Source organism: Mobula birostris, chromosome 1 (genome assembly GCF_030028105.1).
Source record: "Mobula birostris isolate sMobBir1 chromosome 1, sMobBir1.hap1, whole genome shotgun sequence".
NCBI lineage: Eukaryota > Metazoa > Chordata > Chondrichthyes > Myliobatiformes > Myliobatidae > Mobula > Mobula birostris.
Window position 1 is genome coordinate 212,821,908 of NC_092370.1, and position 15,646 is coordinate 212,837,553.

General features: G+C 39.2%; 1 protein-coding gene across 1 annotated transcript in view; it reads right to left on the reverse strand.

The window, feature by feature from the left end:
* Nucleotides 1-15,646, reverse strand: part of mdga2a (MAM domain containing glycosylphosphatidylinositol anchor 2a) — a 1,018,846-nt gene that overhangs the window by 78,950 nt on the left and 924,250 nt on the right. Inside the window, exon 13 of the mRNA XM_072270903.1 lies at nucleotides 5,434-5,589. Within this exon, the coding sequence (XP_072127004.1) occupies nucleotides 5,434-5,589 (156 nt within the window). The remainder of the gene's footprint in view (nucleotides 1-5,433; nucleotides 5,590-15,646) is intronic.

Here is a 15,646-nt window from a genome sequence, read left to right on the forward strand (position 1 = left end):
GGTGAACCTTCTTTGTACTCCCTCTATGGCAAGAATGTCTTTCCTCAGATTAGGGGACCAAAACTGCACACAATACTCCAGGTGTGGTCTCACCAAGGCCTTGTACAACTGCAGTAGTACCTCCCTGCTCCTGTACTTGAATCCTCTTGCTATGAATGCCAGCATACCATTCGCCTTTTTCACCGCCTGCTATACTTGAATGCCCACTTTCAATGACTGGTGTACAATGACACCCAGGTCTCGTTGCACCTCCCCTTTTCCTAATCGGCCACCATTCAGATAATAATCTGTTTTCCTGTTGTTGCCACCAAAGTGGATAACCTCACATTTATCCACATTAAATTGCATCTGCCATGAATTTGCCCACTCACCTAACCTATCCAAGTCACCCTGCATCCGCATAGCATCCTCCTCACAGCTAATACTGCCGCCCAGTTTCGTGTCAGACGCAAACTTGGAGATGCTGCATTTAATTCCCTCGTCGAAGTCATTAATATCTATTGTAAACAACTGGGGTCCCAGCACTGAGCCTTGCGGTACCCCACTAGTCACTGCCTGCCATTCTGAAAAGGTCCCATTTATGCCCACTCTTTGCTTCCTGTCTGCCAACCAATTCTCTATCCACATCAATATCATACCCCCAATACCGTGTGCTTTAAGTTTGCACACTAATCTCCTGTGTGGGACCTTGTCAAAAGCCTTTTGAAAATCCAAATATACCACATCCACTGGTTCTCCCCTATCCACTCTACTAGTTACATCCTCAAAAAATTCTATGACATTCGTCAGACATGATTTTCCTATCACAAATCCATGCTGGCTTTGTCCGATGATTTCACCGCCTTCCAAATGTGCTGTTATCACATCTTTGATGACTGACTCTAGCCTTTTCCCCACCACCAATGTCAGGCTAACCGGTCTGTAATCCCCCGGTTTCTCTCTCCCTCCTTTTTTAAAAAGTGGGGTTACATTAGCCACCCTCCAATCCTCAGGCACTAGTCCAGAATCTAAAGAGTTTTGAAAAATTATCACTAATGCATCCACTATTTCTGGGGCTACCTCCTTAAGCACTCTGGGATGCAGACCGTCTGGCCCTGGGGATTTATCTGCCTTTAATCCCTTCAATTTACCTAACACCACTTCCCTACTAACATGTATTTCCCTCAGTTCCTCCACCTCACTGGACCCTCAGTCCTCATCCTCAAAGGGAGCCCATCATCTCCACTCTCTACCTTCTGGCAGTCAGCCAATCTTCTATCCATGCTGGTACCTTGCCTCCAACAACATGGGCTCTTACCTTGTGTCGCAGCCTCGCGTGTTGTACCTTGTCACAACATAGCGAGCCCCCATACAATTCTCAATCCTCCCAGTTTAAACACTAGCGCCTAAAGCATTGATTATTGACAAGATATTCATGCTGCTTTCCGCATGTTTCATGTTTCACTCTGGTAAACAGAAATGCCCAAAGACATTTTTAAAATTTAAGGGATGAGTTGTAGATCAATTAAAATAATTGTGGAGGTGATGCAACACACTCGCAAATGCCTACAAGGCAAGCTCTATCTGAGAAATACTTTAGCCAACCATCATCTTAACTTATTAATCAGACTGTCAATTGCCTATACTCAGTTCCCTCTCCCTTGAGGAACAATTACTTTAGAAAGATTTGAAGTGAGAAAAGACTTTGAGATTAAAGGGAAAGGAAATTCTGAAAAATAAAATGGATGCTAAACCACAATGTTGAGAGAGTCTCAGCAATGGGGACTGTTGGACGCTATTTTGAAATACTTGACATCACTTTAAGGTACCCAGCCACATTCACTTAAAACCTTGTCAATTTGAGCGAAATATTGATGTATGTGGCTGGGTACCTTAAAATGGCACCAAAATGCCATTTTCCCCTAGTGCTTCCATGACCCAAGTGGACATCCCAGCTTTACTGAAGCCACATTTAGTTGTTACCTTTTCTCAAATACTTTAGGCTCTGAAATGTGATGTCAAGTATTTCAAAATAGCGTCCAACAGTCCCCATTGCTGAGACTCTCTCAACATTGTGGTTTAGCATCCATTTTATTTTTCAGTCAATGTTTCGGGCTGACTCCTTTCTTCAGGACTTCAGTTCTCGACCTGAACCATCGACTGTTTATTCATTTCCATACATGCTGTCTGACCTGCTGAGTTCCTCCAGCATTTTGTGTGTGTGTTGCTTCGGATTTCTAGCATCTGCAGACTTTATCGTCTTTACGCCATTGTATGATCTTGCTGGCCAAGTTCTCCATGTAAGTTTTGAAGTTTTAGAAGGAGGAGGAGGCATATGCTGGAATTTTCCGTCCTGCTATAATGCCCCAATTCCTAGCAGCATGCCACCAACCAGCTGCAGGAATATGGAATCTTATTTGTTTTTTCTCCCAATAATACTTTCGTTACACATTACCTGTTCTACAAAAGCTGCGATATGAATGGAAATGCCTCCATCGCATCCCTGCATTATCTATCAGCATACAAATCTAGCTGCTTTTAAACTTATGATGGCTTATCAGAGAAACTTGCTAATTTGCTTTCGCTTTTATCATAGAAAGCTTTATGCATGCATTACTTTGATTACTTACATCAAACCAGCAGTAAATTATGTTTTTTCTGGTTATAATTCACCCATATGCATTTGAGAACACATACTCATTTACAACAAGTAATCTTCTGTAAATGTCCTCTCTGATATTCATTAATTCTGAAAGCTCACACAAGGAATAAAGTGTGCTAATGGGTGTAATGGAAAAAACAATGCTTTCTTATTACACACTCTGTACAAAGTCTTGCTATGTTAGATGACCAGAGTAGTTTTAAAATAGTGATTATCTTGGCTGGATGAGTTCAGCTTAGCTTTGATTCCACTATTCTAACAGAAGGTCTGAAAAGTGGAGGTTGAAAATCTTTCAGTCAATGCATTCTTTTTCCCATCATGGTATATATAACTTGCACACGGTTGCAATTTCTACTTCTGCTATACTCCCTCATAGTTTGGAAAAATATTCCTCTTGGTATCAGATACAAGGATACAGTGGGATATTGAGGTGACATCAATACTCAGAATAAAGGGACATCCCTTTAGAACTAAGATGAGGATCAAGTTAGTATTAAGAAGGAGAAAATTTTAGATGTCATGGGACACATAAAGGTTGATGGAACTTAATCGCCACAACAGTATTTAATTCCATCAACCTTTATATCTCTCATGACAATCATATGTGTTGCATATTTGGGAAGTCAACAGGGGTAAGGACATCCACAGTAAATGCTAGGATGCCAAGGAATGTGGACAGTAGAAGGCAATGATACGGAATACGAGGGGTGAATGATAAGTTCGTGGCCTAATGTAGAAGGAGGTGTTATTAACGTCACACTTTCTGCATTATCACTCAAACAGTTGAACTGCATGTGCATGTAACGAGAGCTATATAACTCATGTCCTTCTACCCTAGGCCACAAACTTATCAATCACCCCTGCTGTGGACCACTTCTGGAGGTCCAAAACGCCGACTTCTACAAAGAAGGGATCTGTATGCTCCACGACCGCTGGACTAAGTGTGTAAATGTAGGAGGGGACTATGTTGAAAAATAAATGTGCTAGGTTTTCTAAAATTGACTCCTCCTACTTTAGGCCACAAACTTATCAAGCACCCCTCGTATAAAAGCTGGGGCATAATGTTGCAACTTTACAAAGTACAAAACTTTACTTGTATTGTGTTCAGTTCTGGTTACCACACTATGTGAAGGAGAGAGTGCAGAGGAGATTCATTTGGATATTGCCTTGATCAGGGGACCTTAATTGTGGGGAAAGAATAGATAGTTAGGGCTTGATTTCTCTGGGTTGATAGAGAGTGAGGGGTGACATGAGAATAAAATTGCAAGAGGCATAGATAGTCAAAATCATTTTCACACGCCAGCAAATATGATTAGTGTAGACGGGCAAAAAAGTTGACATAGACAAGGTGGGATGAAAGGTTAATTTCTGTGTTCACAACTCTATGACTCCATGCACAAATAGCTCCACTCAAACACAAGATTACCCCATGGATTCACATTTTCTCCTAGTCTCCCAAGATACTATATACCAAGCCACAATGGATAAAATTGTGTGAGTAATGTACCATTGTTAATCGTGATCTCTAGATAGCCACTAAAACAGATGAAAGTCTGAATTTGGAATAAATGTTTAGGAGGTTACATGAGGATGAAGTGAAGTAAATGCACATCTTTGCAATCAGATCTATAGTGTGTCCTAGTTTTAAAATCAATACTAATCATTTGCAACTTGTGAAGAAAACAGTAGGAGCCAATGGTAATGTATCAAAGCTTGAAAATTTAGAACTCAGGTCACTGCTGAGAGTATTATAAGCAATTCCTTCTAGATCTTGTGAGGCTGCTCCAACCTTTGCATCACTTTGTGGCAGAGGGTATGAAAAAAGAGGTGGAGCTGGAGGCAGCAAAATGCACATAAAAGCAAGAAAAGACCTGCAAATGAAGCTCTCTTTCTTTATTATGCAAGAAATCTTCATTACTGCATGTGAGCTGAAGTCAGAATATGATGCATGAAGCCATGTGAAGATGCAGCAATAAGACATGATAGATGATAGTCAGAAGAAAACTACCAGTCTTCCACCTCACATTCTAATAAATGGCAATTAAACATGGATCGAGCAGGAACTATTTGGAACAGTATTTGGAAACAAATAACTCCATCATTTTTTATGAGGGATTTGTAGCCCTAGTGATAGATTATAACTCATTAGCATCCCAAATGTGGTTAACTGGCAGCTCAGTTGGATAAGTTGCACACATGGTCAACATGGGTATTGGAATTATCCCTAATTTCCAAAATAGTATTGGAGAAGTATTATATCAGCCACATAACATGTAAAAAGAAACATACTTAAAAAACAAAACAGGCCAGAGGTGCTTGCATTTCACTCCAGTCTTATTCATGCAGTTTGTTGGAAACATACAGAACACACTGTAGGTAGAATTGGCTGAATGTATGATTTAGCTAGAAGTACCCATTTTACTTATGTTTCTACAAAGAATTCATTGCTACATTCAAGGCAAATGGTACAATGAAAGTTATAGTTACTGCAATGGCAACCGCATAATGGACAACATTTGAAAAGCAGTTAAGATACTGGAAATCTAAAATAAAAATAGAAATTGCTGGAAACACACAGCAAGTCAAGCAGTATCCACAAAGACAAAAAACAGAGTTAATGCTTCAGATCGATGACCTTCCATTAATAGAGTATTTCAAGTATGAATGTCTTGAGATGGAGGAAAACCACAGTCAAAGTTATGCTTACACTCACTAAAATCTGAGAATGAATGGTGGTTGTAAGCTTCTGATTAGACAGGCACTTGCTCTCTGAAATGAAACGGACACTTTACCTTGCTTGGAGCCACTTCGATCAGCACTTGGTCCTGTATTTGGAGTATACTTTGGATTCCTAGTTGAAGCACTTTGCCTCGTCCAATCAAAATTATCAAGCCGGTCTTGAGTGAATCCACAGATCTTATCATTTTCAAATGCACAGTTGAATTCTCCTGTTAACAGACACATGCACATCTCTAACTATGTTATACTGGATGCATCTAACATTACATATCTGAATACCTGTAGAAGCTTAGGTGCCTATTGAGTGATTTGAAAAACTTCAGATCCAGTAGTTTAAAAAAAATCTGATGAGAGGTTAATTTAACATTCAAAACAATTTTCCCAGCATTACTTCTTCAACTGATTTCAACTTAATTGATTCTAGAATTCCATACAAACAGAAAAAAAAGTCTCCCTGATGGACAACCTCCTGAATGATAAGTTTAGTTGTAGAAATTACCTTCAAAGTTATTGTGACCAGCTGGCATTAGATAGTAAATACAATTCCAGTCTAATCATAAACACAAGAGATTCTGCAGATGCTGTAAATCCAGATCAACACACACAAAACGCTGGAGTAACTCAGCAGGTCAGGCAGCATCTATGGAAATGAATAAACAGTCGATGGTTCAGGCTGAGATCCTTCTCAGGACTGTCTGGGGAAATTATCCTTGTAACATACAGTGTAACATTTGTTAAATGATTTCTATATATAGGAATAAAAATGTTGAGAAAACAACACAGAACCCAATATTAACCCACACATTAAGGCTGCACTATCATATTTACTGCTCCTACAGCTGTCTAAAATTTAAAAAAAGGCAAAAGCAAAAGAGAAAGAAAGCTACCTGCTAATTTTAGAATGAACTAAAGTAATAAGTGAACTGTGAGAACGCCATGGACATGGAGTACTTGAAATTATTGATATGCTTCAACTTGCATTGTCATTACCAGGGTAATGACAGTGTATAAAACTTTTGGAAAATGAAGTAGTTACTGATTAATCTCTCTGTTACCAACTGACCTACTTATGTACTTCAAAATTGTCCTCCTTTTCATCCATTGTATATGGACAATAGACAATAGGTGCAGGAGTAGGCCATTCAGCCCTTCGAGCCAGCACCACTATTCACTGTGACCATGGCTGATCACCCACAATCAGTACCTGTTTCCTACCTTCTCCCCATATCCCTTCACTCCGCTATCTTTAAGAGCTCTATCTAACTCTTTTCTTGAAAGCATCCAGAAAATTGGCCTCCACTGCCTTCTGAGGCAGAGCATTCCACAGAACCACAACCCTCTGTGCGAAAAAGTTTTTCCTCAACTCTGTTCTAAATGGTCTACCCCTTATTCTTAAACTGCGGCCTCTGGTTCTGGACTCCCCCAACATTGGGAACATGTTTCCTGCCTCTAGCGTGTCCAATCCCTTAATAATCTTATATGTTTCAATCAGATCCCCTCTCATCCTTCTAAATTCCAGTGTATACAACCCCAGTCGCTCCAATCTTTCAACATATAACAGTTACATTATATGGAGTTGCATTAAGATCAGTCCAGTGGTGTAGATAACTTCACATTAACAAACTAACCTCATCAAATCATCAACAACTCCCATTCCTGTAAGGCACATCAACTGAAATCATTTATTAATGTTGTTTGTCTATCTAACCAGTCTTGTAGAGATTTTCGAAGAAATTACCAGGAAAGTTGATGAAGGAAAGGCATTGAACATTATCTACGTGGACTTTAGCAAGGCCTCTAACGAAGCCCCACATGGTAGGCTAGTTCAGTCGCTTGGCATTCTGGATGAAGTAGTCAATTTGATTCACCATTGGCTTAATGGGATAAGCCAGGGGAGGCAGTAGATGGCTGCCACTCTGATTGGAAGCCTGCGATTGGTGGTGTGACACAGGGAATGCTGCTGAGTCCTTTCCTGTTTATCATCTATATTAATGAATTGGATGATAATTGGATTGGTAAAATGGATCAGCAAATTTGCGGATGACACCAAGTTTGGGGTTGTAGTGGACAGTGAGGAGGGCCATTAAAGCTCGCAGCAGGATCTGAACTAGCTGGGGCTGACAAATGGCTGATGGAGTTTAGTGCTGACAAAAGTGAGGTGTTGCACTTTGGGAGGACAAAGCAGGGTAGGACTTACCCAGTGAACAATAGGGTACTGAGGCACGTGGTAGAATACATGGATCTGGCAAAACAGATCCATTATTCCTTGAAAGTGGCAACACAGATGGATAGGGTGGTAAAGCAAGCTTTTGGCAAATTAGCCTTCATAGATCCGAGCTTAGGTACAGGAGTTGGAATGTTAGATTTAAGTTGTATAAGACATTGGTGAGACCAAATTTGGAGTATTATATGCAGTTCTGGTCACCTACTGACAGGAAAAATATTAATAAGCTTGAAAGAGCGCAGAGAAGCTTTACCAGCATGTTGCTGGGACTTGAGGACCTGAGTTATAGGGAAGGGTTGAAAATGTTTCCACTTTATTCCATGGAGCGTAGGAGAACGATAGGAAATTTGATAGTGGTATATAAAATCATGAAGGATATAAATTGGCTAAATGCAAATAGGCTCTTTCCATTGAGATTAGGTGATAGTGGTTGTAGGATAAGGGTGAGAGGGGAAATATTTAAAGGCAAACTGAGAGGCAACTTCTTCTCTCTGAGGATGGTGTTAGTGTGGAATGGTCTGCCAATGGAAGTAGTGGATGTGGGTTTGATTATGCTTAAGAGAAGTCTGGATGTGTACATGGCTGGGAGGAGTATGAGGGGCAATTGCCCTCGTGTGGGTCAATGGGAGCAGGCTGAATAACAATTCTGTCTGGACTAAATGGGCTAAGGGGTCCGTCTCTGTGCTGCAGTGCTTTATGATGATTCTATGTGGGGTGTTCAGCTATGAACAGCAGCAGCTTTTCTATAGTTTGAGAGTTGAGGTATCACTGTAAGCTCCCAATGTGAATAGCTTTGTGCTAGATTCATCAATCTGCCAGCAAGTTTTATGTGGTTTAACCAAATCAGCTTTTATGAGTTTAGAAAATTAACTTTGGAAATTGCAAACCGTTGCAAGAATTTTTTTTCCCCATGTACAGTAAAACTCTGATATCCAGGCACACTTGGGACTTTAGTTTTGCCAGGCAAGCAGATTTTCTGGACTATTGGATACTGTACCTGTACCATGTCAGTCTCTAATGTAATATTAATTCACTTTTTTTATACTGTACAATGTTACACCATATAACATTTTAAAGGAACATAAGATCATGAGAATAGAATTAGGCCATTTAGCCCATCGAGTCTGTTCCACTATTCAATCATTGCTGATCCTTTTGTCCCTTGCTCAGCCCCATTCTCTGACCTTCTCCGCGTAACCTTTGATGCTGAGTCCAATCAAGAACCTATCAAGCTCTGCCTTAAGTACACCCAACGACTTGGTCTCCACAGCTGCCTGTGGTAACAAATCCCACAAATTCACCACCCTCTGGCTAAAGAAAATTCTCTGCGGGCATCTCTGTTTCAAATGGACACCCTTTAATTCTGAGGCTGTGCCCTCTTGTCCTAGACTCCCCCCCCCTATGGAAAACATTCTTTCCACATCTACTCTGTCTAGACCTATCAACATTCAAAAGGTTGCAATGAGTTTCCTCCTCATCCCTGTAAATTCCAGAAGGTACAGACCCGAAGCTATCAAACGTTCTTCATATGATAACCCTTTCATTCGAAAATCACCCTTGTGAACCTCCTCTGAACCCTCTCCAGTGCCAGCACATCTTTTCTAAGATGAGGGGCCCAAAACTGTTCGCAATACTCAAGGTGAAGCCTCACCAGTGCCAATGACAGAGCCCTCAAGAGTGCTGTGGAACAAAGAGACCTAAGGGTACAGACACATAGTTCTCTGAAAGTGGAGATACAGGTATGTAGGATGGTGAAAGTGGCATTAGTGTGTTTGCCTTCATCTGACAGGACATCAAGTGCAGGAGTTGGGATGTCATATTACAATAATACTTGTTGTCGATGAGACCACATTTGAAGTATTGTGTGTAATTCTGTTACACAGTTATGGGAAGGATATCATTAAGTTGGAAGGAGTGGAGAAAGAAGTCACGGGAATGGCACCAGGACTCCAGGACTTGAGCTACACCATGAGGCAAGGTAGGTGAATAGCACAGGAAGCTGAGGGGATGACCTTACAGAGATATTGAAGCCTAAGGGGTCATAGGGTCAGGGACTCCTAAAACTACAAGACAAAGACACAATCTATTACAGAAGAAAAATTGAAGGGGACCCAAGGGGAAGATTTTTCAAATAGAAAATGGTTGGTATGTGAAATGAGTAGCCAAAGGATTCAATTACAATATTGAAGAGAAATTAGGACAGGTACATGGATAGAAAAGATTCAGTAGGATATGGCCCAGACTTGGGACTTACATGGACATACATCTCGACTAGTATAGATGATGTGGTTTAAAGGGCTTGATTCTTTACTATACAGCTCTATGATTCTGTGACTGGATTTCATCCAGTAATTTTGCATCACCTCTCTGAAAATACTGCAGATTTGATTTCACGAGATTGTAGAGGACTGCTGGATTGTCACTGACTGATCATGACCCTTGATTTGGAAGCTGGTGCCAGCACAGTACTTTCAACAGCATATAATTTTTGACATGAAAATGTCAAGCTACAGAGTCTTCCAGCAGCAAACCCAAACTAAATGTCTCAGAGGCACGGCAACACAGAGATAAATTATTTGATCATCTCACTGGGTTCTGGACCATTGATCCAGAGACACAGGTCCAGATGCTCCATGGCAATTGGAAAATTTAAGACAAAGTAATAAATACATTGGAATTAAAAAAGCTAATCTCAGTAGCTATGAAACAACTGGATCATCATTAAAAAAACAATCTGATTCACTGATGTGCTCTAGGGAAGGAATTCTGCCATCCTCTCACACTGTCTGTCTTATATGCAGTTCCAGACACACCAATAAGCTTGACTCTTAACTTCCACCTCAGTTTTGGGATATTTGGGATGGAACAACAAAATCCAGACCGTGGGAAGTGTGGTGATATCACATGTCACATGTAAGAATGTGACTGGACGGAGTTATGAGCATGAGCAGAACTGACAGAATGATTGAGAAGCTTGTATGTTAAGACGTGGTTGGTGTTTGCTGTTAAATAAAAGTTCTAGTTATGTTTTTCCAGAATATGTGTCTTTACAGCTTTAACAATGGAAGTTTTGCAACCCCCATCAACGCTTCAGCTGACTGGAAATGTAGCTGAAAACTGGAAAAGATTTAAACAGAGTTTTGAAATTTATTTATTGACAATCGGAGCAGATAATAAAATGGAGAAAACAAAAGCTGCAGTTCTATTCCACGTGATTGGGGATGACACAGTTGAGGTATATAACCATCTTACTTTTCAATATGGAGATAATTTGAACCTAAGAGCAATAATCGACAAGTTTGAGTGATTTTGCATACCGAAGCGCAATGTGACATATGAACAGTATAAATTCTTTACATGCAAGCAGAAAGCTGGTCAAACGGTTGATCAATTTGTTACAGAATTGAGAAACCACAGTAAAACAAGCGAGTTTGCAGAGCTGACGGAATCTCTCGTTAAAGACAGAATTGTTTGCAGCATTCTGGATAATGCTGTGAGAGAAAGACTCTTAAGGGAACCAGACGTAAATTTGGAAAAAGCTTTGATTCTCTGAAAAGCACCGGAAACCGTAAAGTCACAGGCTAAAGAGCTTTTTATTGAGAACTGCAGCGAACACGCTGTGAATAACCATGAACATGTTAGAAAAAATAATGAAGCGACTACGAAACCAATAGAGAGCAAGACGTCGTTTGAAAAAAAAACTTTGTGATCACTGTGGGTGGCAGCACCGACCTAAAATGTGTCCAGCATATTGGAAACTGTGCAACAACTGTGGTAAGATTAATCATTTTTCACGCTGTTGCAGAAGTAGAAAGGAAATAAAACATGTAAATGCAGTACTTGAAAATGAACGTGAGGAGCTTTACATTGATTTGCTTTGTGAAAACAAAGAAAGTAAGAATGACTGGACTATGCCATTGCAAGTGAACTAAAACAATATTCTGTTTCAACTGGATACTGGAGCACAAGTAAATGTTCTTGCAGAATCTGAGTTTAATGCATTAAAGCCAAGACCAAAGTTACATCAGACAAATATAAAAGTGACTGGGTATTCAGGTGCAGACATTTCAGTTAGAAACATGTGTGGTCAAAGTATCACACAAGAATATTGAGCACATGCTTTCATTCGTGGTAGTGCCAAAAAATGTATAGTCAATACTGGGTCTATCTGCCTGTGAGAAACTGAACTTGGTAAAAAGAGTTTTAGTCCTGGACAGTGACATAGAGTCAGAATACAGTGACTTGATGAAAGAGAGAGAGAGAACAGAATTTGATTCCAATGCGGCAAAAGTAAAAGAAGTCATAAAGAAAGATCCCAGACCCATCCCTTTGTTACCAGCATCTGACGAAGCACTGCCACCAAAACCAAACTTACCGGTACAGTACAATACTGATCTGAAGTCGAAGAGTGACAAGAATCAGGATCCATTTGAAGAAGTGAAAGCACAAGTGAAGGAATTGAGAAGTTTTATTGAAATGATGAAGTCTCAGCATAAAAAAGAGATTACACAGTTAATGAATGAATTACAATTTCTTCTTAAAGACCTCAAGAAAGAGCCAACTTCAGAGTTTCCCCTTACTGATGCAGGCCAGACGAAACATGAAAATAACAACGAAACACAAGAACTGTGTGAACTACTTAGGTCTACTCGTGTTAGTAAACCCCCAGAGAGACTGATAGAGACATGTTAAATTATGTATTTGTTCTGATTAATGTTGCTAATTGTTTTCTTTTTAAGGAAAGGAAAATGTGGTGATATCACATGTCACATGTAAGAACGTGATTGGACGGAGTTATGAGCAGGCGCATAACTGACAGAATGATTGAGAAGCTTGTATGTTAAGACGTGGTTGCTGTTTGCTGTTAAATAAAAGTTCTAGTTATGTTCTTCCAGTATATGTGTCTTTATGAGTAACTCACGGTTCCTATAAAAAACACAACAGGAAGGAATATAAAAAATTACAGAGAAAGGCCAGATATATAAATACTTAGCCAGGAACCAGGCAGTTTAAGAATTACAGAGAACTAGAAAAAGACTAACTCCAAATTGAATTCCGTTCTGTTGACATGAAGTACACCTACTGAAACAAAAATCTCATGGTCATCTGGTCTAACAACTAATGCATCTCAGTGTCTAATATTTAATTTTTTTATACCTGACTACCAGGAGGTGAATTACTTTGTCAAAGATATGTGACATAGAGAAGTTCTTACGGTAATGGGAAAAATTGTTTTCACATTTCAGTCAAAAGCAGATCTTCATAAATCCAGTGTCTCTTGCATGTTCACTTCAAACTGTCCCTTCAAAGTCATTTTTGGCCACGTTCAACAAAGGGAAAAATGAGACTGAAATGATGAAAATAAATCAAAGATGGTATCCACATACCAGAGGTTCATTCTATTCCTTAGTGCAAATCCTTTAGAACTTGCCAGTTTTGTCATCCTTTCATCTATGAGCTCAAAGGATTTAGCAACTTAAAATGTAGTGTTTTATGTGACTAAGCTTTACAGAGCCAGATTTGCATGATCTATGATAGCTATGGCAGCTGCATGTGCCATAATTAGATTGTTCAGAAGCCTTTTGGTTTTTGCAGGCACTTTTCTCAAAGATATTAAAGTCAATTTTTAATGCAACTTGAATCCATATAAAGAACTACATTTGCAATAGATATGCATTACCTTTATGAATTTAGTAGTTACATAGTCCTATCATTCAACCATTTATTAAACTATTTGAATTAACAATTCTGTGCCTTGGTTAAAATAGAAGGTAAATAGAAATAGTGTAAGCATACTATACAAACCATTCAAAGTTCAAATTAAATCTATTATCAATATACACATATGGCACTATATACAACCCTAAGATTAATTTTCTTGCAGGCATACACAGTAAATCAGACAAACACAATAGAATCAGTGAAAGACTACACCCAACAGGATGCATAAACAAAATGCAACAGACAAGAAAATTGTGAAAATACTAAAGAAAAAATAATAAATAAGCAATAAATATTGAGAACATGAGATGAAGAGTCCATAGGTTGTGGAGACAGTTTAGTAGTGGGTTGAGTGAAGTTATCCTCATGGTTAAGGTATAGTAACTGTTCCTGAACCTGTTGGTGTTGGTCCTGTAGCTCTTGTACCTTCTTCCTGATGGAGACAATGAAAGGAGAGAATGGCCCGGATGGAGAGGGGCCTTGATGATGGATGCTCCCGCCCCGCAAAAGCACTCTGTATAGATGTGTCAGTGATAGGGAGGGCGTTACCTGTGATGGACTGGGCCAATTCCATTACTTTATGTAGGGCTTTCCATTCAAGGCTTTGGTGTTTCAATATCAGGCCATGATGTAACCAGCCAATATACTCTCCACTACACAGAAGTTTGTCAAAGTTTTAAATATGTGAATCTTCTAAGAAATAGAGGCACTGCCATGCTTCCTTCGCAATGGCATTTATGTGCTGGACCCAGGGCAGATCCTCTCAAACAATAACGTCAAGGAAGTTAAAGTTGCTGACTCTCTCCACCTCTGATCTCCCAATGAGGACTGGCTTATGGACCCCCGCTTTCCTCCTCCTGAAGTCAATAACCAGCTCCTTTGTCTTGCTAACATTGTGTGAGAGGATGTTAATGTGGCACCACTTGGCCAGATTTTCAAACTCCCTCCGATGTGCAAATTTATCACCACCTTTGATTCGGCCGACGACACTGGTGCCTTCAGCAAACTGAAATATGGCATTAGAGCGGTGCTTAGCTCAAACATTAGGAACTGCGTAGTATTCTTGAAAATTCCCAGTCTGAGCTTGCTTTAAAAACTTCAGTGTTTTGTAACCCATGTGTAGTCTGCATGAAAATGCAGTTCAGAAAAGTATTCTTTTTATAATCGCAATGTGAATACAATAGAGGTGACTGTAATTAAATGTGACCTCTTATTAAATACCCTGTAAAGCACCACAGAGAAATTTTGAGTGGACCAATGTATAAGCAGCCTTAATCATGCCCTGATAAGTACTGTAATGGCTGAGAAAACAATTTAGCAAATGCTAACTTTCATTTATAAATCTACACTTAAAATAGGCACTTAAAAAATCCCTCACTCTGGGATGTGAGGAGCATCCTGTAAGCCTTTGTGTTCAATTTATTGTAAAAATATTTAGCGCTATTCATAGTGAGATAGATAAATATTGCAAGTCCAATTACTGCTACGATGTTTTCAGCAGTGGCCTTGTGCAGCATTAATATACTAACTACATTTTACCAATGAAGAAAATGGGCATTGTATTACATGTGCATTGCACGAATAATAATTCAGAATGAAAAGGAGGTACTGCAGAGCAATGAAAAGCCTAGAGACAGTTGTGTCAATTTAACCTAAAAGTCAAAATATTACCTTTCTAAAATAGAACATTCTATTTCAACTTTATAAATTCTATTCTATTCTATTACTTAATGATAGAAATAGTTTTGCAAAGTTGGAAACAAATATAAGTTAATTATGCTAATACATCTTTGTTTTAATTATGACAAAATATAAGTCAACAGCTCTTTACTCTTAAAGCAATATCCTCATTAGTTTTAAAGGAAGAGTGTTCAATTATATGAGAGAATAATTTCCATTTCAAATGGGTGACGATTTATAATCCATATAAATGAAGTTATAATTAAGCTTAATTTACATAATCCAATTCTATTTGTGAGGTAGATTTGTTTTTGCTAATTTAAAACTAGTTGGTTCAGATAGGTGCATAAAAATGAACAATTACATGAAGTTTAACAAATTATGTAGCAACAATATGCTCCCTCCAGTCTTTCCCACCTATTGCTCACTCTACCACATCCTTGAGATCTGGCTGCAATTTACATCATTTACCCCATCCAAACTAACACAATGGCATTGTGACCTATAGTACTCATTCTGGTGCTCCTTTCTCTGAATTCAGAATTCTCTCGTCAAAGTCAGTAATATATATTGTAAACAACTGGGGTCCCAGCACTGAGCCTTGCGGTACCCCACTAGTCAGTGCCTGCCATTCTGAAAAG